At 43.9% G+C, this 22041-nt stretch overlaps 1 protein-coding gene across 1 annotated transcript in view; it reads right to left on the reverse strand.

Moving 5' to 3' along the window:
- rai1 (retinoic acid induced 1) overlaps positions 1-22041 on the reverse strand; it is a 47569-nt gene that overhangs the window by 7518 nt on the left and 18010 nt on the right. Inside the window, exon 2 of the mRNA XM_072559196.1 lies at positions 7-5420. Coding sequence (XP_072415297.1) covers positions 7-5394 — 5388 coding nt within the window. The 5' untranslated portion in view covers positions 5395-5420. The remainder of the gene's footprint in view (positions 1-6; positions 5421-22041) is intronic.

The following is a 22041-nucleotide window of genomic DNA, read 5'->3' on the forward strand; positions in this document are numbered from 1 at the left end:
TCTCACCATCTCGCTGGCCATCTCCACAGCCTCCTGCAAACCGTACAGCTTCCCAGCAGCCAGGTACACTCCACTGGTCCACACAGCACAGGCTCCGTGTAACCAATGCTCATGGGGGTCAAGGGGTAGCTCAGGGGCCTGCAGATCCTCCTCTGAGCCTGGCTTCTTCTTCACCTTCTTCAGCTCAATGTCTTCAGCCGTTTTCTCACAGCAGTAGCAACTCAGCTTTTTGCATTTTTCTCTCGAGCTAGTCCTAAGCGGGTTCTGATCTTCTACCTCAGTTGCTTTCTCTGGACTGAATGGAGCCTTCTCCAAACTTGGCAGGACCTCTGCTGTAATACTGACAGCACTCTCGTTGTCCGAGTCAGCAACCTTTGATTCCATGGTGAGCTCGTCTTGCTTCTCTTTGATTTCACTCTTTATCTCCAACTTCCCCTTGACATGTTGGCTCTTTGTCACTGGTGGTATATAATCCTCTGGGTAATAGGGTCCAAAGAGATCTCCGAGCTCCTTGTGGTTCTTGGGTCTTCCACATAAGCAGCAGACCAGGCAGCCTTGCTTGGCAGAATCGAGCACCACTGGGCCTGGTAACATAGCTGAAGATGTTGGCAATGTCTTGCTGATGGATACAGGGGGCTGTGAGAATGAAGATTTTTTCTTCATCTTTTGGAACCTGGACTGCTCCTCCGGCAAAGTGTTAATGACTGTACAGATAGACGATACCTCATTGCTCTTCTCAACACGAATATAAGGAGAAAAGCTCTTGGCGTTGTTCTCTGCTCTTGGCATCTTATACGACACGTATTTTAATCGTATCACTGGCTCTTTGGTTTCCACGAGGGGAAGGTTTCTTCTCTTCAGTTGACTTTTTCGTCTGTGAGCAGCTTTTGTACTCTTGCTCCCTTTGAGGTGCTTTCTTCTTCTTCTGCTGCCTCGGCCGGCAGGCCTTCTAGCTTTAGAATTACTCTTGGCTTGTTTGACCTTTTGACTTCCTGCCTGGTGACTGCGCCTCTTTGGAGGTGGGGCTTGCCTCTTCAGCTCCATGTCACCTGGAGGATGCTCCAGCTCTTCATTGGGGCCTGGTTCTGAAACTGAAGACAAAATAGAAGAAGGGGAGGCAAGCTGTTTCCCCTCTTTTTCTTCTGTGGTTCTGTCCTTTGGAGAAAGTTTCCCACTTTGCCTGTCTTCTGCCTCCACACTTTCTGGTTCTACAGATAAATTTCCATCAGCCTTCGCTTGACTCCTGCTGTTGTCCTCAGTTGGTGACTCCATTTCCTCTTTGAGTCTCTTGGATGTGATAAGGCATTTTTTATTCAACTCCACCAGGGCAATCTTTGAAGAAGCATCTTTGGCTGTCACTTTGTTTTGCTCAACTAACGCCTGTTCTACCTCACTGCTGGAGTTCTCAGTGAGTTTCTCTTCTTTCAGGGACAGGATCTCGTCCAGGGTCAAACATGTCACATTACTATCTGAATAGTTGCTGCAAGCGAATGATTTTGAGTTTGGAGAGGTGATCTTTTGCACAATTGCCTCTAGTTTAAGGCCTCTACCTTTGCGAGGTGGAAGAATCTTTGTCTTCGGAGGGGTCTTAAGAGAGAGAACAGGCTGGGCACCACCATCAGTGGCTGTTAGCACTTTACTGAGACAACGTTCAGTTATCCCTTCACTGTTCTCTCCTTGGATGGGTCTGGCCATCACAGACTGAGCTGTTGGGTGACTGCTCTCTGATGGACATGGGCTGGCCAGAGGTTTTAGTTTCTCTGTCCTTGTGTCGTTGGCCTTCAACATCTGATGCTGCCGTTTAGCTGGGATCAGTGAAAGGGTACAGTAACCTTTTCTTTTCAAAGGGTGTGTTAAGGGACATCTTTGGTCTTCCTGGCCCCCTAGCCTTAAAGCTGAATTTCGTGCTTTTAATCTTTCGCCTGTCATCTCCTCTGTGACATAGTCCAGTGCCTCTTGTCTGGGGGTCGGTTGTCTTTGAGGTTTGGGCACTGAAGAACTATTTCTGGTAGTCAAGCATCGACTGGGGATAGGATTGCAGCTCTTGCGTTGTTTGACATCTTTTTGCAAAACCATTCCCTGGGCCCGAGTTCTGGCTCTCAGTACAACAGATTTATATGAACTAGCCTCTTGGCTCAAGCGCTCCTGGCTCTTTATCTGTTGCTCTGGATGAAGACCATAACTGGGTCTGCTCAGCATGCTGCTGGGTCTGGTCAGGTGAGCTCTCAGATTTGGATTGGAACCTCCCTGTCTTTGGATTAGACACTTGTCTGAGTCGGAGTTCACCCTATGCCGAGAGCTGCAGCCTGTTTCCCTTGGACCATCATCCCGCTGAGCAACCATCCCCTTCCTCAAGAGAGCCCGGGACTGGACACTCACCTCAGGCTCCAGTAAAGCACTGGAAGAGCGAGTGCACATTCGAGTAGGCTCTGAGACACTGAGAACTTCCTGGGGCCCTCTGTTTTTAGCTCGCTCTCGCTGTGACCCCAAACATCTCAGCTTGCCAACCGGCACTACCTTGAGGGGCTGGATGTTCTCTGCTGGTTCAGGTGGGGCATTGTCTTTGCCCCTAAAAGTGGCTCCTTGCCCTACTCTGGATGACACTCTTCGGACCCTCAGCCCTTTGCTCTCCGGCATCTTCGAGGGAGCATTCTCTATCTCGGTCAGTGCTGAGCTGACTACCTCAGAGGGCAGTGTTGGGAAACCCAGAGGCTGGGGCATGGCCTGTGGCTCAGGGACTGTGCCCTCCCCGGTATCTTCGCATTTGCCACTTTCACCGTCAGGCTTCATCTCGGCTCCTGCCGGAACCCCTTGTCCAACCTTGGGCTCAGCACCGATTGCAGGTCCCACATGGATGACGGAGTGTGGCAGTAAGCGAGGGGCAGGACTGGAAGCTGCTCTATCCTCTCCTCTCTCAGTGCTGCTCAGCTTGTCCTCTGAGCAGCTACATTCCCCTTCAGAATGTGCAGGGACCAGTTCCTTAACACTCTGACGTGTGGGGGACACATCACAGATAACAGATTTTCTTACATCCTGTAAAACTGCACTTCCCTTCGACTCCACAGCGAGCTCCTCATCTTCTTCCACTTTCATCCCGGTGCTCTCAATTTGCTCTACGGTAGACACTCTCTGCTCAGAGTTACTGCTCCCACCGTTCTCTGGCTTCTCCTCCTCATTCCCTTCTCTCTTGTCTTCCATCTCTGGGACCAAGTGTACAGCAGTCAACTCCTTCTGTAACGCTCTCTGCTCCTGTTTGAAGTTGGCCTGGAGTTTCTGAAGGAATTTCTTCTGAACGTCACACTGTGACAGGTTGGCATTGAGCTCCTCCCACATCAGGGGGGTCTCCTTCCCTTTCGGATCTGGCAAGTCAAGTGCCTTCAGTTTCTCCAAATCCTGAGGGCCTCCGGGAATCTGGGAGGAGTAGCATTCATGGTTGTTGTTAGACACCAGGCTCTCTCTGTAATCGCTTGCTAAAGGCTGGATTGTGTTACTGCACTCCATAGTGTGGGGGAAAGCCTGGGATTCGCTGTAAGAGGCATCACCAAAACCCTCTGTCATCATCGAGCAGTCACTCTTCACTGTGCTCTTGTTGCAATCAGACACAAGGGCCTGGCCTTGACCAGGACGTTTGGTGCGGATTAAGTGGCCTGCAAAACTCTCAGCATTGTACAGATTGAAATGTATCCCTTTACTTTCTTTGTCCCCTCCAAAATGGTTAAACTTCAGTTCTGCCTCCAGCCTCTCCTTGGAAGAGTCCTTTAGAATAATAACACTGGAGGATTTCATATCCTCCTTGGCAAACAGGAGAGCTTGTCTATCGGTAGCCAACTTCTCAAAGTCTGCCGATGCCAGGCAAGCTTCGCCACTCTGAGCAGAGTTGTCCGACTTGGAGTCTGTGCCCATGTCGTTAGATGAGGCAACCGAGCAGGACAGAATGGTATCCAGATTCTTTCTCAAAGCATCCAGGTTGGCAGAATTCCTGCAGTGGCCTTGGAAGAATGGCATTTTGTCCAGTTGCTCCTCAGAGCTGCTGGAATAGTCTCCCTCCTGCAGCTCAGCTTGCACGGACTGGGGTGTGCCCAGGGCTTCTTCAGAGTACAGACTCTCCTCGGAGCTCTTCAACTCCTTTAGGATTTCCGACTTTTTAGGCAGGCGTTTGCCCAGTTTCCTGTGAGGGGCGAGGGTGTTGGAAAGTAAGAGCTGCTGCACAGTCCTGGGAATGTTTTCCACCTGAGAGCTCAGAGCGACAAGGCTGCTGAAAGCTCCATCCGACAGTAATTTCTCTGGAAGCTTTTCCTTGCAACTTGGCCCTGGGGTCTTGCTGGAGCTCTGCGTGGTACAGGTGACAGCGGGGGCCATCAGATGAGAGACATTGGACTTGATGTCAGCCTCGGTGGACTGGCTGTATTGCAGGGACTCAGGGGTGGCCATTAATGGGGAGGGGGTTGAACTGTATGATGGTGATCTTACCACCGTGGAGACAGGAGAGTGACTCGAAGTGGGGCTGAAGGTTTGATAGAACTGCTCAGGAGATTTTACTGGGGCGTCCGGCTGATAGTACACTTGAGGTGACTGATTGAGAAGGTGCATCTTTGCTTGGTTATGATACTGGAGGCTGTGCTGTTTGACCTGAGTGGCCTTGTTCTGGTCATAGCCCCCGCTCTTGGCCATGCCAGCTTTGTAAGCATAGCCAGCCTGGCTGGGGTAGTCCGGTGTGGCCGCACTCTGCCTCTCATACTGGGAACTTGCTGGCATTTGGCCATAGCCATCATATGGGCGGGAAGGTTGGCTGTAATCCTGGACAGTGGGATAGGAGCTGGGCGAGGACTGAAAGGTCTGGTTGAACTGGGCTGGCCTGGCAATGTAAGGGGAGGCTTGGCCCATGATGGACTTGTGGTGGGCCTGGTGTATGAAGTGGCTCTGTTGGTTGGACAGTGCAGGAGGTGTCCTGCCGGGGTTGCCTTGCATGTGCTGCTGCTGGTAAGCAGCGGCCGTGGAAGGGGCAGAGCTTTTAAAGGCAGAGTCCTGGCCGTACTGAGAGAGCCCTCCCACCGACGAGGCTTGGGAGCCCCATTTCGGAGCTTGGCCTTCGCCCTGATACTGCCTGGAGTATGGTCCACTCTGGTAACTTGATGCCGCACTCAGAGCTCGAGCCTGTGGCTGCTGAGCAGAGGCCTGTTTCACGCCACTGTAGTAGGTGCCCGCGGTGTTGCTGCCATAGCCTTGGTAAGACTGCTGGTTGTAATACTCCTTTGACGTGATCCCATGGGCCTCATAGCTTTGAGCAACTGGATTCTGCTGCCTGTAGCTGTCTAACCGAGATGAGTCAGCCCGGACCTGTTGGAAGGTCTGCTGGTTACTTTGGAAAGCCCCGGGATCTCGGAAGGACTGCATGGCCTTTTAACTTGTGTCACTGGTTCCTGTGAATGAACAAAAACCATACAGAACAATAAATATACTTGCCATCTTCTGCTGATAAAAGATTGCAAAATTGCCTCTGACAGTCTCTGATGTGGTAATTGCTCTAAAACAGCTATAAATAGTTCTCAATTCAGTCTTGCATCTGATGTGAAATATTCTGTACAATACACTTGGCCTCTCATTTCTGTTAATAACAATGGTATATTCTTTAGTGGGAGCTGGGGCCTTCTATCCTTTGTCTCCTTCATCTGGAGACACTAGGAGTATGTTCTGGAGTGCATCAAAATACTGAAATGCATAACCACAGTGAAACACAAAAACTGGGCAGATATTGTCCCTTCTCCATTGCTGTCGAAACTGGTCAGGCACTCTCAGTGTTGCTCTACATAGTACACGTCTGGCCCACAGCCCCACTCCTGTGCTGCAATGGACACCAGCCTTTTTCTGGATATTAAACACTTGTACATTATGTCCTTGCAAACACAAACCATTTTCAGATACCTTTAGAATAAAATGTGAATATAACCTGGAATGGCAAGTGTAGTGAGACACAGCATGGTATTGTATAAAAAAGAAACTGATCTGTATCGTATTTTGTGTAATGCCAAATTCAAACTTTATGTGATACACTTTTACAGATGTTCTGAATAAAGTGCACATTTGGGGAAAAAAATCTTTGCCATAAACAGGGTCTGTAATATACATAAAATACTTTTCCATTTTTGTTAATTTCTGATGTACACACGAATCCAGTCTCTGATAATCTGTTGTGGTCTCTTTACACAGGGTTCTTGTATCTGATAATCTACTGTATAGCAGGACCTGCAGTCTTTACTAATCTGACATGCCCAAGTCTTTGCTAAACTCTGTGACAGAGTCTACACTCTCTACTGTTCTGTTATACATATAGCATCTTGCAATTTCTGTTATAGTGCATAATTATCCAGGATCTGCAATCGTTATTATTGCCTATGATACACACAAGGGCCTGTTGTCTCTGTTGATCACTCAAATTATATACATAGATCTGCAATCTCCACGATTCATTATAATAAAGATATAAATGCATTTATATACTGCCTGTCACAACCAGCAGGTAATAGAAAGTGGCTTGACAACCAATAAAATACTTTAAGTATTGGCACTGTTGCAATTGAGAAATAGTAACAGGCAATTTGCACACAGCATGCACCAAGAAAATCAGAATGATAATGATCAGTTAAACTTTTTTTTAGTGTTGACTGAGAGGTAACTGTTTTTTCAAAATAGTGCCATGGAGTTTTTTACACTCACCTGAGGGAGAAGACAGGGCCTTGGTTTGTTGAACAATCACCTGAAAGACAAGAGCTGCAACATGTGCACTACTCCCTCAGTATTGTACTGCAGAGTTAGGCTTTAATTTTTATCCTCAATGTTTAGATCGTCCTTGAACTGAGCACTTTGCAACTCAGAGGAAATACTGCTACCACCAAACAGAGCTGCAGTCTGAGCTGTTCACTATAACATACAGGGAACTGCAGTCTCTGCTATTCTCTATAATACACAGGATCTGTAATTCCTGTTATTCTCAATGAGAAACAATGGTCCACCAATATCTGTTTGTTTTCTGTAATTTTGACAGGGTTTGCAAAGGCTTGTATCTATTATTGGAGAATAACATGGAGATAGCAGATGCCTTTTCTACTGGCAAGCCTGGCTGTTACAATATCACAGATTGGCTGAGTTTGATTTCTAATCATCCGCCTCTCTGCTCCTTGAAAGCTGATACCAGGAAACACATCATTGTGTTCACTGCTTTGTCATTATGCGGCTGCCTGTGTGCACCATTAGCATTTTAATCTTTCCAAAGTACATTAATACATGCACTTAGAGAGGGTTATGCTGCTGAGAACCAACCACAGACACAGAAGGCGACAGTTAGGAATAAAGCTTCTGCCTGGACTCATTTTCAGCTCACAGACCAGAGATTTTGATCAGCATTGAAAATCAACTCTTCTATTGTTCGATGATATTTACCTTTATGTGAACATGTATTTCCTGTTGATTAATAAAGGGTGATGTTGGGCTCAAGGGAGAAGTGATGGGGCAGTAGTGTCAAGCACTCCCAGCCAGCACTTAGCAGGTCAAAGCTTAGAGTGAAAGCTTCTGTTCGACGCAGCACTGAGCTTGGGGGAGCAGCCTCCGCTGTGCCAACAGGACATTCTATTAATGTGTTGTATGAACTCTCTGGGGTCACACAAAGGTTCAGCGCATGAGCAGAATTTTACTATCCACCTAGCTCCACAGTTAACAAACAACACATTAATGTTTCAGCCTTGGATCGTTTGGTAATATGTGCATCTCCAGCAGCAAGTTGAGTGCTCAGGTTAGACTCCAGACACTTGAGTGCATAATCCAGTCCGTGCTGTCATTTCAACGAGACATTAAACTAATTCCCTATCTGTTCTTTAATTAACAGAAACAAACCCATAGCACTATTTAATACAACAACAGGGAGTTCTCCCTGGTTTCCAGGACAATATTTTAACTCAATCAACATCACAAATAGCAAGTCATCACATTGCTGTTTGTGGGAGTTCATTGTGTGAAAATTGGTTGATGTGCTATCCATATTCTAATGATGACAACAATCCAAGAGAAGGCAAATAATTGGCTAAAGCAGCACATTGATGCACTGAGATTGTGAAAAGTACTATATAAATGCAAGCTCTTTCTAAACGTTTAATTCTTAAATTCCTCTATTACTACATGATATTATTTACACTTTGACAACAGCATTTATACAGCACAATTAACATTGAAAAATACTTTTTAAAAGGAAACAATTCGGCAGAAATGGATACCAAGCCCTCAGGAAGTTAGGAGAGGTGACCAAAAGCTTAATTAAACAGTTTAGTTTTAAAGAGGGTCTCAAAGGAGAATGGGGAGGTAGACAGATGGAGAGAACTACAGAATCTGTTATTTTAAGAGCTGATGTAATAGTCAGCAACAACCATTCTCACCTTGGAGTTAAATGGTTGTTGGTGCAAATTTCACTCCAGAGACTAAACTGACACTTCAATACAGTTATGAAGGAATGTTCCTTTGTCAGAAATGCTGTTCTTTTCTCACATTTCCTTACATTATACTAATGGCTACTCCTCAAAATATTTTTGTTTCATTCACTGGATGTTGGCTTTCCTGACTAGGCCAACATTTATTGCCCATGCCTAACTGCCCTCAAGAAGGTGGTGTTGAGCTGTCTTAGAGTCATAGAGATGTACAGCATGGAAACAGACCCTTCGGTCCAACCCGTCTATGCCGACCAGATATCCCAACCCAATCTAGTCTCACCTGATAGCACCCGGTCCATATCCCTCCAAACCCCTTCTTATTCATTAACCCATCCAAATGCCTCTTAAATGTTGCAATTGTACCAGCCTCCACCACTTCCTCTGGCAGCTCATTCCATACACATACCACCCTCTGTGTGAAAAAGATGCCCCATAGGACTCTTTTGTGACTTCCCCCTCTCACCCTAAAACCTATGCCCTCTAGTTCTGGACTCCCTGACCTCAGAGAAAATACTTGCCTATTTACCCTAGCTGTGCCCCTCATAATTTTATAAACCTCTATAAGGTCACCCCTCAGCCTCCGACGCTCCAGGAAAAACAGCCCCAGCCTGTTCAGCCTCTCCCTGTAGCTCAAATCCTCCAACCCTGGCAACATCCTTGTAAGTCATTTCTGAACCCTTTCAAGTTTCACAACATCTTTCTGATAGGAAGGAGACCAGAACTGCATACAATATTCCAACAGTGGCCTGTACAGCTGCAACATGACCTCCCAACTCCTGTACGCAATACTCTGACCAATAAAGGAAAGCATACCAAACGCCTTCTTCACTATCCTATCTACCTGCGACTCCACTTTCAAGGAGCTATGAACCTGCACTCCAAGGTCTCTTTGTTCAGCAACACTCCCTAGGACCTTACCATTAAGTGTATAAGTCCTGCTAAGATTTGCTTTCCCAAAATGCAGCACCTCGCATTTATCTGAATTAAACTCCATCTGCCACTTCTCAGCCCATTGGCCCATCTGGTCCAGATCCTGTTATAAGCTGAGGTAACCCTCTTCGCTGTCCACTATACCTCCAATTTTGGTGTCATCTGCAAACTTACTAACTGTACCTCTTATGCTCACATCAAAAACATTTATGTAAATGACAAAAAATAGAGGACCTAGCACTGATCCTTGTGGCACTCCATTGGTCACAGGCCTCCAATCTGAAAAACAACTCTCCACCAACACCCTTTGTCTTCTACCTTTGAGCCAGTTTTGTATCCAAATGGCCAGTTCTCCCTATGTTTCATGAGGTCTAACCTTGCTAACCTTGTCGAACACCTTACTGAAGTCCATGTAGATCACATCTACCGCTCTGCCCTCATCAATTCTCTTTGTTACTTCTTCAAAAAGCTCAATCAAGTTTGTGAGACATGATTTCCCTCACACAAACCCATGTTGACTATCCCGAATCAGTCCTTGCCAAACCAAATACATGTACATCCTGTCCTTCAGGATTCCCCCCAACAACTTGCCCACCACTGAGGTCAGGCTCACTGGTCTATCGTTCCCTGGCTTGTCCCTATCACCTTTCTTAAACAGTGGCATCACGTTAGTCAACCTCCAGTCTTCCGGCACTTTAAGTTTAAAAAAAACCCATATCCAATACTGAATCAGGAATATGATTCAACCTATAAATATTCCACAGAAAATGCCATTTCAGCTACCTATTGTTCCTGGCCAAGTATTTGAGTGGTGTGAGAAGGTAATTTTCTAACAGCTGTTTTGCTCAACAGGAGTTTGTCTCTTTCCTAGTCCAATCCCAGTATAAATGTCTTCTTGAACTATTGCTGTCCATCTGGCTTAGGTAGACCAACAGTACTGTTAGGGAGGGTGATCCAACATTTTGGCCCAGCAACACTGAAGGCAATATTATTCAAGGAAGGGGAAAGTAAGTGGCTTGGAGAAGAATGTGCAAATGGTGATGTTCCCATATATATCCCATCCATGTCCTTCCAGATGGGAATGGCCATGGGCTTTGAAGGTGCTAAGGAGCCTTGAAGAATTTCGGCAGTGCACCATCTATTCAAATCTTGTAGAGATGCTACACACTGCTATTACTGAGCACTGGTTGTGGAAGGAGGGAATATTTGTGGATGTGGGCTGCTTTGACCTAGACTGTACTAAGCTTCATGAGTGTTGCTGCACTACCCAGGCCTTGGATATGGTGGCCAGGCCTTGGATATGGTGGCCAGGCCTTGGGGAGTCAGGAGATGAGTTATTCACTGCAGAATTCCTAGCCTCTGACTTCATTGGCAGTAAACCACTTTGGGATATCCTGACCTTCTGAAGCACATTACAATAACAGAGAGCTTTCCTTTACTTTGAATCTATAGAATTAGTCACATTTCTCTGCTCTTTCCCTGGAATCTTGCAAATTTTTCCCCTTCAAATATTGACTGATCCATGTATTTCTCCAAAAGGAAAGTACAACTTGGAACACTCTTCCACATACTCAATCAATTGTTAATTTTAAAACAGATCTGATAGACTTTTGTTCGCAAAAGGAGTCCAATATATTGAGTTTAGCCACAGATCAGCCATAATCTGATTAAACAGCAGAACAGCTGCCAAACGCTAAATTGCTTCCTCTTATTTGTATGAATCAGTTCCAACAACCTTTCAGGTAGCCCATTCCAAATCATCACATCTTGTAGCAATAAATGTCCTCATATTGCTCCTAGCTCTTTTCCCAATTAATTTACATCTGCATCCTTTCATTACCAAACCATCTTCCACTGAAAATATTTACTCCTAATGCACTCTCTCTTTCATGATTTTGAACACTTAAAATAAATGTTTCCTTAATGTTCTCCACTCTAAGACCACCACCCCACCAAACCTCAGACTTTTCATTGCCCATGATTTTCTACTAAATCTCTGCGCCCTACATGCAGCTGCCAATATAGCAAAGAGAAGCACCCTCAAACGCAACAGTGCTGAAACTAAATGCACAAGGCTGTGCGAGGTGGCTGCTGGATTAAAGCAGTGGAGGGAATGCTGGCAGATTTTATCCCTTCAGGATATCTGTTAATAAAATGCAGTCCGACTATTAAAAGTCATGTCACAGAGGAGTTGCATGCAGACCACTTAACCGAGTGACATAGGCAGCTGGAGTGGTGTCAGACCCATACAGATAACGGGCACAGTGTGGGGTCAAGGTCAGTGTCAGCACTTTACCCAAAGCTGATTAAAACATTCATCTAGCCCTGGAGGCCAGCAGCAAAATTACCTGCAGACAGATAAAATACACAATCATCAGCAGCATGCTTAGAAAGAACTCTCTCCCGGTTCTGCTCTTTGGCTGAAGGAAACGAAAATAAGGGCAACAAAGAAATAAAGACAAAGGGGAAAAGAGAGAAAGGAAGAAGCAGAGAGAGGTATATAGACAGACAGAATTTCCCTTCTAGAGAGTGGAAATCTGGCTATAGTTAATGAAGACTTAACAATTCTGCACCGTCCCAACAACTCATTAACCAAATGCAAAATTTCTCACGTGTGTCCCTGTCTCGTTTGTTCCTTCTCTCTCTTAGGTTAGGCGGGGTATTTTTTTTTACAGTTTCCCCCAGCTCCGCCCAAAAGGACTGCATTCACTTCTGGCTGCCCATCTCTAGGAAAGATGTTGTTACACTTAAAAGGGTTCAGAAGAGATTCATAAGGATGTTACTGGGCTTGGAGGATTTTGAGCTATTGGAAGAGGCTAAATAAGATGGGGCATTTTTTCCGTGAAGTGTTACAGGCCGAGGCGTGACCTTATAGAGGTTTATAAAATGATGAAGCGCATGGATAGGGTGAATAGCTTCAGTCTCTTTCTGAGGGTAGGGGAATCCAAAACTAGAGGACATAGGTTTAGGGTGAGAGGGGAAAGGTATTAGAAGGGATCTAAGGGGTAACTTTTTCATACAGAGGGTGGTGCATGTATCGAATGAGCTGCCAGAGGAAGTGGTGGAGGCTGGTACAACGACAACATTTAAAAGGCATCTGGATGGGTATATGAATAGGAAGGATTTGGAGGGATATGGACCAAGTTCTGGTAAAATGGGACTAGATTAGGTTTGGGTATCTGGTCGATGCAAATGAGTTTGACTGAAAGGCCTGTTTCCGTGCTGTATAACTCTGAGGCTGTATGACTGTGTTGCCAGTATAGAGCTTTGCTCAAAGTTTCTCTATGAAATAGCTGTCATTCCCAGGAGGATAAATGGCTGGAGATCAGTGCAACACAATCTTGGGAACCCTCCAAACAGGAGATTGGATTTATAAATCAGCCTAAACCAATCAGAACTTTTAAAAAGCATCACATTTTTAAATGTCCGGCATCTGAAGAGAATATGATTAATAATCTTAACACAGAAACTAAAGAGAGATGTGACAGATTGTCCCCTTAGTGAACAGCTAGTCCTATCAAGACCGTTCCTTTCATTTAATGTTAGATAGATGTTAACTTACTTCAAAAAGGGTACTGATAAATTCTTCACTGTGGGTAGGAGTATTGGTGAGCCGGTGTTTATAGAATTTGGATAAAAATCATCCCAATGAAAACTGGGCACACGTCAATAATGGAGGGGTTGGATGTGGGTTGGTGGGATGGATTGGGAGAGGACAGGCTGAGGGACAAGCAGCAGGGGAGAAGGGCTCATTCTAAAATGGAAACATTTAGGCGCTGGCAAAAATATTCTTGCAAGAACACCTCAGGATAAGTCAGCAGCTTTATGGAGATGGGAAAACTGAAATAAAGGAGGAATACATTGCAATGCCAACAATTTCTTTTTTAGGTGGTATTTCTTCAACACAGATCATTTTAAATGCCAGACCCACTGAACCGGGAGAGAGAGTTTAAGGAGGGTAGCATTGTAGGCTGGTCTTGGCACTTCCAGGCAGCTGGTCACGGGCTTATTGTCAGTGCTCTGGGGAGAACTGACCCAGAAGTGTCAGTTCATGGCACTGTAATTAAAACAATTAGCTTCTCACTGTAGAGCACAGAGGGTTATGCTCTCAGGTGTATGCAGCAGGGAGCTGGGCTGGACGAGAGTGCCCCCCCCCCCAAAAAGAAATACATGCGAATAGTGAAGAGATTCAGGAGATGCTTCGATGATTCCCATGGTGCATCAGCCCTTGCCTGGGCTCACACACAAAAACCAAATAGCCACTTCATTAAAGTTCAGGTGAATCATGGAAGCTAAAGTGGGTAAGGGGTAGGGGAGGGGGCATACCAGGAGAGGCCAGTGGAGGGTTTAAAAAACTCAGTCCAGAAGATGCAGGAGTTTGTCTTTCCATGCCTTTCAGGAAATAGCTCTCTGCCCAGCGAATAACAAGCCTTTCAAAATGAGGAATCTGAGAGCAAGAAAGCAGCAAACACCCAAGAGCTTTGGGGACAGTAAACGACACATCAGTGGCATTGAGATGACTCCATTAAGTGCTGCAGAGGGGTGGACTGACAGTAGAGACAGAGACAGCAGCCAGTCAGCATGGGGCAGGAAGGAGAGTACGGGAAGCTGGAGCAGGGAGGGAGAATCATGTCCCACGGATCAGTACGTGTTTATGGTTTGACGATGCAGGGCACCGATGGATGGCCAGCAATTGTACTCGGGCTGACGGAAGCTCTAATGTGCTATAAATAAGAGTGTCTGCAGCAAATTAATTTTACAGCCCACACTGCAGGTGAGCAAGCCCTGCTATTGGACTGTTCTCAGCTGAGTCGCTGCCGCAGACTTGGCTCATTCCCCAGTACTTCCAAGTCTAATCATATCACTAGTAGTGGCAGTCTTAAAGGGACAGGCACCTCTCTCGAGCCACTTCCTCATGTACAGATTAATACATTTTTAAAATACAGTTGAGCTCACAAAAATATGTCTCAGTGACTTGGGGGTCAGAGAGAAGAGAGGTTTTATCTTTCAATGTGCTCCTGATCCTCTGAAAAAGGTGTGGAGGAAGGGATGATATAGGTCAGAGTCAGGAACATAACATGAGATTAGGTAATTTGTTTCTCCTCACCTCTTTCAGGTGGGATGTTAAGCCAAGGTCCTTTTCAATTTGAGACTAAATTCCTCTAATAAGATAAAGTGTAACCTTCTAATCAACTCACCCTGTCAGAGGCAACAATCTTCAATGAAAAATGAGTAAACAGCACAGAGGCTCCCAGGTTACTAATTTGAGAGAGACAGAGCGAGAGAGACAGAGCGAGAGAGAGAGAGAGAGAACTGGTGGCATTTTAACCCAAGGGTCACCATGCCTCAGGCGAGGGGCGAATTTGGGAAGGTTGGATCTTCATGGTAACCTCAGCTAGTGTGGGACTTGAACTCACTGCTGGTGTCACTCTGCATTGCCAACCAGCTGTCCAGCCAACTAAGCTAACTGAAGTTCAGCAACAGAAATGAAGACTGACTTGGTGTGAGGGTGGAGCAGAGAAACCTCATCAGGGATTCCGAGAGCTCAGCGCTTGCTGGGCAGAAAGTGGGCTTTGAATTTGAACTGATGCTCATTCTAAAATGGAAACATTTAGGAGCTGGCAAAAATATTCTTGCAAGAACACCTCTGGATAAGTCAGCAGCTTTACGGAGATGGGAAAACTGAAATAAAGGAGGAATACATTGCAAATGCAACAACTTCTTTTTTAGGTGGTATTTCTTCAACACAGATCAATTGAGGTTTGTTTTATACCAGCAAGGATTAAAAGCTTCCAATGATTCTAAATGCCATCAAGTAAACACCAGTTAATCCAACTCATGAATTACAATACAAGACAGTATAATCCTCTGCATGGCTGCTAGAGTAGCCTGGTTGCTAGGGTAGCCTGGTTGCAAGGGTAACTTGGTTGCTAGGGTAGCCTGGTTGCTAGGAGCTCAATTTATAAGAGCATTTTTTGCTTTGTTTTTTTTTCCCCATAATCTTTACTGATCCTCCCCTCCTTCTGTAAATTGGTGATGATATTGGTGGAATCCTCCAGTTGATGGTACAAAGAAAAATACCAAGCACTGTCAAGAAAGCCACCTTCACGTGAACAGTACCTTGAACAACAGTCCTCTGGGAGTGCTTTATAAATAGCCACATATTTGTAGTGCTATTGATTTTGTATACTTCAGCAACAAAGCACAGGTATCCTAGTTTTGCAGGAAAGGAACAGGAAATCTACTGCTATGTGTGACATGAAGGCAAATTGACAAGAAAGGCTGGAGGTTCAAACGGTAATCCGTGCCGAGGAAGGAGCATCCATAAATATGTCTAAAATACAATCCTGGTAATCTAATTTTCAAAAGTTCCAAGTAACTGAATTCCAAGTTTGAATAAATAACAACTTGCAATTATATAGCACTTTTAACATAGTCGTCTCAATGTGCTTTACAGGAGGGTAAGCACGAAAAAAAACATGAAACTGAGTCAAAGGAGGCACTAGGGCATGCACTCAAAGGGCTTAGGGGACAATGGTGGCATAGCATTAATGTCGCTGAACTAGTAATGTAGAGACCCAGGATCTGGGGACACAGTTTAAATGCCACCATGGCAGCTGGTGGAATTTAAATTCAGTTAACAAAAAAGCCTTGTACAGATCATTGTATTATGAAAACCTATCTGGTTCACTAATATCCTTTAGGGAATGAAATCGAGCCCATATATAACTACATGTCACAGTAAAATGGTTGAATGAAGTGCTCAGTTCAAGGTCAATTCGGTTTCGGAACAAATGCTGCTGTCACCAGCGACACCAATATCCCACGTAAATCAATGTAAGAAAAAAGTTCTTCAGGAGTGGCTGATGTTGCGTAAGGCAATTAGTGCCTGAAAGGATTCACTAACATCATGAGGTAAGTTTTGCCCAGCAGGATTGCTCCTGGAAGGACCTGACTAGTACTGTGCCAGCTCTACGTTTGTTATCAATGCTGTGTGAGAGTTTTTCAGTCGTAGTAATGTGAATTTAAGATTAAACTGAGCCTGAGGTTTCACAAGAGAGCTTTAGGTATCTCAGATATAATGTAACTAGCTGTTAAGTAACAAATCTATTTTATTGGTCATTAAGATTAAGTCCTTCTCCTGCTGAAGACTTTGTATGAGCATCCTTTTCTAGATTAGATTAATGCCAGCAAAAAGGACTGGGAGCAGTGAAACTACCCAAAGCTTTTCGGTCCCGTCATTAAAATATGGTGCGAGTGTTGGTTGCCTGGCAATTTAATTTAGCTTCCCATTATAATTTACTGGCTGCACTGCTTCAAATAATATAGCAGCAGCAGTGGGCCCAGTCTGAAGAAATCTGCAGGTCTACAAAAGCCACATCCATCCGAGGAGAAGAAAGAAGAAAAATTCCAGTCAGAAAACTGGAGGCATCTTTAAATATTCAGTAGCTCAGAAGCACACAAAGCCTGTCAGCTTCTGTGAATACAATAGCCAGTAGTTAAAAAAGCAACGACACTGACAGTAGTACTAAGCTTCCCTGTAAAAGCTGAAAACATCTAGAAATAATTAAAACAGGTTAGGATTTTTTAGAATTAGAATTAGAATTCCTATAGTATGGAAACAGGCCCTTCGGCCCAACAAGTCCACATCGACCCTCCAAACAGTAACCCACTCAGACCCATTCCCCTACCCTATCACCTGTACTTATCTCTGACTAATGCCCCTAACTTAACATCCATGAACACTGTGGGTGATTTAGCGTGGCCAATTCACCTAACCTGCACATCTGAGGAAACGCACACAGACGCAGGGAGAATGTGCAAACTCCATACAGACAGTTGCCCGAGGCTGGAATTGAACCCAGGTTGTTGGTGCTTTAAGGTAACCACTGAACCACTGTGCAGCCCATTTTCTTTTATTTTATTAAAGTAAGTGCTTTTGCTTCAAGACATCCGGAAGTATTTCACAATGTACAAGTCAATTCCATACTATAAATGACTGATCATGTCTAAATTCAGCCACTTGAAAAAAAATGAAACAATGAGTAGCTACAATATAATAATAATAAAACACAGCAAAAATACAGAAAGCTAGATATTGATTGAATAAAGGCACATCCATATGTTTTGAAAACATAAGAATTCCTGTCTGATACAGTAGCTCAACAGACTCCTGTAAAAAAAACTGAAATGACAAACTCTTACAGAGTCAGTTCTGCAGTATTCCTTACAAATCTCCACATACAACTCATCAAGTATAATATAAATTAACTTTCTGAGCATATGGCATGCAGATCTCAGCTACATTTATCCAAAATTCTGCAATTTGTTGACATTCTTCCTACAATAGGCTTTAGGTTGTATGTATTTAGGTTGAAGTTAGATCAGCTGAAATGGAGAAATCCCTGTGATCTGATCAGGTGTTTCCCAGAACTTTGTGGGAAGCTAGGGAAGAGATTGCTGGGCCCCTTGCTGAGGTTTTTTGTATGACTGACAGCCATGTTGAGATGCCAGAAGACTGAAGGTTGGCTGACGTGGTGCCACCATTTAAGAAAGTCTGTAAGGAAAAGCTGAGGAACTATAGACTCAATGATGGGTAAATTGTTGGACGGGATTAGTGGATAGTTAACATAGCTTTGTGCATGGGAAATTGTGTCTCACTAACTTCACTGAATTTTTTTGAAGAGGTGACAAAGAAGATCAATGTAGGCAGAACGGGAGGGGTTGTCTATCTGAACTTTGGCAAAGTGTTCGCCAAGGTTCTGTGTAGTGGACTGCTTAGTAAGGTTAGATCAGATGGGACCCTGGGGGGAGCCAGCCAATTGGATACAAAATTGGCTTGAAGGTAACATGTAGAGGCTGATGGTAGCGGGTTGCTTTTCAGATCGAAATGCTGACCAGTGGTGTGCCACAAGGGTTGATGCTTTGTCCACTGCTTTTCATCATTTATATAAAACAATTTGGATGTGAATATATGGTTAGTAAGTTTGCAGATGACACCAAAATAGATGGTGTAGTGGACAGTGAAGAAGATTATATCAGAGTGCAATAGGACCTTGATTAGCTCAGCCCAATGGCAAATGGAGTTTAATTTAAATAAATGTGACGTGTTGCAATTTGGTGAGGCAAACCAGGGCAGAACTTATACAGTTAATGGTATGGGTCTGGGGAATACTGCCAATAAAGAAATCTCAAAGTGCAGGTACACAATTCCTTCGTAAGTCAAGTCACAGGTAAACAGGATGATGAAGGAGTTTGCCACACTTGCCGTCATTGGTCAGAACACTGAGTATAGAGTTAGGTTGTCAAGTTGCGGCTGTAGAGGACATTGGTGAGGCCACTTTTAGAGTACTGTGTCTAATTCTGGCTGCCCTTCTATAGGAAGGATGTTGAAAGGGTGCAGAAAAGATTTACAAGGATGTTACCAGGACTAGACAGTTTGAATTATAGGGAGAGGATGAATGGGCTGGAGATTTGTTTTTCCCTGGTGCTGAGGGGTGACCTTATAGAGAGGTTTATAAAATCATGAAGGGCGTGAATAGGGTGAATGACCAAGGTCTTTTTCCGAGGGTAGGAGAGTCCAAAACTTGAGGGCATAGGTTTAAGGTGAGAGGGGAAAGACTGAAAAGGACCTGAGAGGTAATATTTTTACGCAGAGGGTGGTGCATGTGTGGAACAAATTGCTAGAGGAAGTAGTGGAGGTGGATAGAATTACATTTGAAAGGCATCTGGATAGGTGTATGAATAGGAAGGGTTTAAAGGGATATGCTGTGCTATTCTGGATTTTCCAAATGCTGGCAAATGGGACTAGAGGTCAGATTGGGATGTCTGTTCAGTGTGGACAAGTTGGATCGAAGGGTCTGTTTCCGTGCTGTATGACTCTGAGTAAATAATTCAAAGAGAAACGAAAGAAGTGAAATATGATGAAACTAGAGAAAGAAATTACACCTCCAAGCAGTGCTAAAAACATCACAAATCCTTCAGATATGAAATTGTATTGGATTTTATGGAAGAGACAATTTGTGATACAGAATCACTTCATAATTACAGAAGAAACCCAGTATGGATCAAGTGAACATATATCTTTACTCTGTAGGTCCAGTTGCAGATCATGCTATAAAATGCCAAAACATAAAGGAAGAGACCTTTCACAATATTGTAAGAGCAAGTGATAATTGCTTTACATCAGGAACCAATTATGGATACAGCAAGATTTAACAGAAGAATGCAGCTTCCTGGAAAACCTATTGACAGCTTTACTAATAATCTAAGGAATTGTCAGAATTCAGTAATTGTGACAATTTGCAACGCGAACTAACTTGAGAGAGCATTAGAATTTCTCTTTCAGACATGTCACAACAAACAAAAAAGATCTCACAGTGGAAAGGGCTATCCAGATAGTGATCGAAGCTGAAATTCAAGAAAGCTCAACAGAATGATAGGAAAAGAAAGCCAATGTAGCTCAAGAATCTCATCAACTCTCTAAGATAAAGAAAACTAAAAACATCCTGACAGTCCAACACAAAATTTCCTTAAATCCTTTGATGTAAAAAGTTTGTGTTCCAGAGCTGAAAAGACACAAACAGAAACAATGTCCATCTTATCATGCCAATGCAACTTTTATAAGAAGGTGGGATAGTTCCAGAGAATTTATGAGAGTCATAAACAATCATTGAACTACAAAACTAGTAATGCTAATATGCACAAAGAGGTCACCACCTTACAGCAAGCATCTGTGGAAGAAAAGCCAAAATACCACAGCATAACCTTCATTAGAACACATATCATTATAAAAGGATGTGCTACCTTTGGAAGATACAAATCAACCTTCGGGATAAAAGGTGACTCATCTCAACCAGATTAATGGTCAGCCAACTAACTTCAAACAACATGGGGATGAGTGTTACTATATTAGATGAGAAAATCCTTGGCTGAAGACAATTAAATTACAACCATCTGTCAGAGGATTGCATGGTGCATGAAAAATACTACTTAAAGTCAAAGTAATGTTGAGTGCATTTTTAAATACAGAGATCAAAATGATGTGGAACAGATGTAATCATCAGAAACCATCACTTCTTGCTGCTGAGCAGAAATACGTAATGTAGAATTTTAAGAGCAAAGCATGTTGAAGAACTTTAACCAGCTTAGAAGTTAAATATCCAGTGATCTATAACTTTACTCAAAATACTTTAAAGGCCGCTGAAGAATATTTGCCAAACTCAAAGGAAAAATTATATCACTTCAGATTAATTACATTGGTTTCCAACAACTCTTCATGACTGAGAGATCGAAAGATATAACAGATTTGGTGGAATTATTCAAATGTCTTTCAAACGCAGAATAATCTTCAAAATCTGATCATTAGGCATCTTTGACATCAAATCGATGAGGAGTTAGTAGCAGACTCTTAATACGTTCAATTCAGCTGTTACGAGAAGTAGTCCCAAAATAACACAGTTAGCTTTCCTGTCTATGACTGAACATGATAAAACAGTGAGGTTATTAAAAACAAAGCTATGAAGGAAGCCATTCATCCCATCGTGTCCAATAATAGGGGAGCCCAGCACATCAATGTAAAAGAGAAGCCTGAAGCATTTGCAACAATCTTCAGTGAAAAGTGCCAAGTGGATGGTCCAGCTCAGCCTCCTCCAGAAGTCCCCAGCACCACTGATGACAGTCTTCAGGCAATTTGATTCACTACATGTGATACCAAGAAATAGTTGGCAGCACTCAATACTGCAAAGGCTATGGGCCCAGCAATAGTATTAAAGAAGTACATTCCACAACTGTTGCACCCCATGCCAAGCTGTTTCAGTATAGCTACAACACTGGCATCTATTTGATAATGTGGGAAATCGCCCAGTGTGTACTGTAAGCAAAAAGCAGCACAATCCGACCTGGCCGATAACTGCTCCACCAGACTACTCTCGATCATCAGTAAAGAGATGGAAGGTGATATCATCAGTACTATTAAGCAGCACCTGCTCAGCAACGACCTGCTCACAATATGCCACACAAATAGCAGCCAATGACGATATCTGACAAGAAAGAATCTAACCATTACCCCCTTTCAATGGCATCACAATCACTAAATCCCCTGCTACCAATATCCAGGGGGTTATCATTGACCAAAACCTAAACTGGACTAGCTATATAAATAATGTGGCCACAAGCGCAGGTCAGAGACTAGGAATCCTGCAGTTAAAAGCTCACCTCCAAACTCCCCAAAGCTTGTTCACCATCTACAAGGCACAGGTCAGGAGTGCAATAGAACCCTTCTACTTGCTTAGATGAATGCAGCTCCAACAACACAAAAGAAGTTTGATGTCACCCAGAACAAAACAGCCTGACTGCTGTACCACATCTACGAACATCCATTCCCTCCACCACTGATGCTCAGTAGCAGCAGTATGTTCTATGTATAAGATGCGCTGCAGAAATTCACCAAGGCTTCTTAGATAGCACCTTCCAACTCACAATCACTTCCATCTAGAAGGACAAGGGCAGCAGATACACAGGAGCACTACCACCTGCAAGTTCCCCTCCCAAGCACTCACCATCCTGATTTAGAAATATAATCGCCATTTCTTCAGTATCAGTGGGTCAAAATCCTGGATTTCCCTCCCTAAAAGCA

Source organism: Chiloscyllium punctatum, chromosome 40, assembly GCF_047496795.1.
Source record: "Chiloscyllium punctatum isolate Juve2018m chromosome 40, sChiPun1.3, whole genome shotgun sequence".
Classification (NCBI taxonomy): Eukaryota; Metazoa; Chordata; class Chondrichthyes; order Orectolobiformes; family Hemiscylliidae; genus Chiloscyllium; species Chiloscyllium punctatum.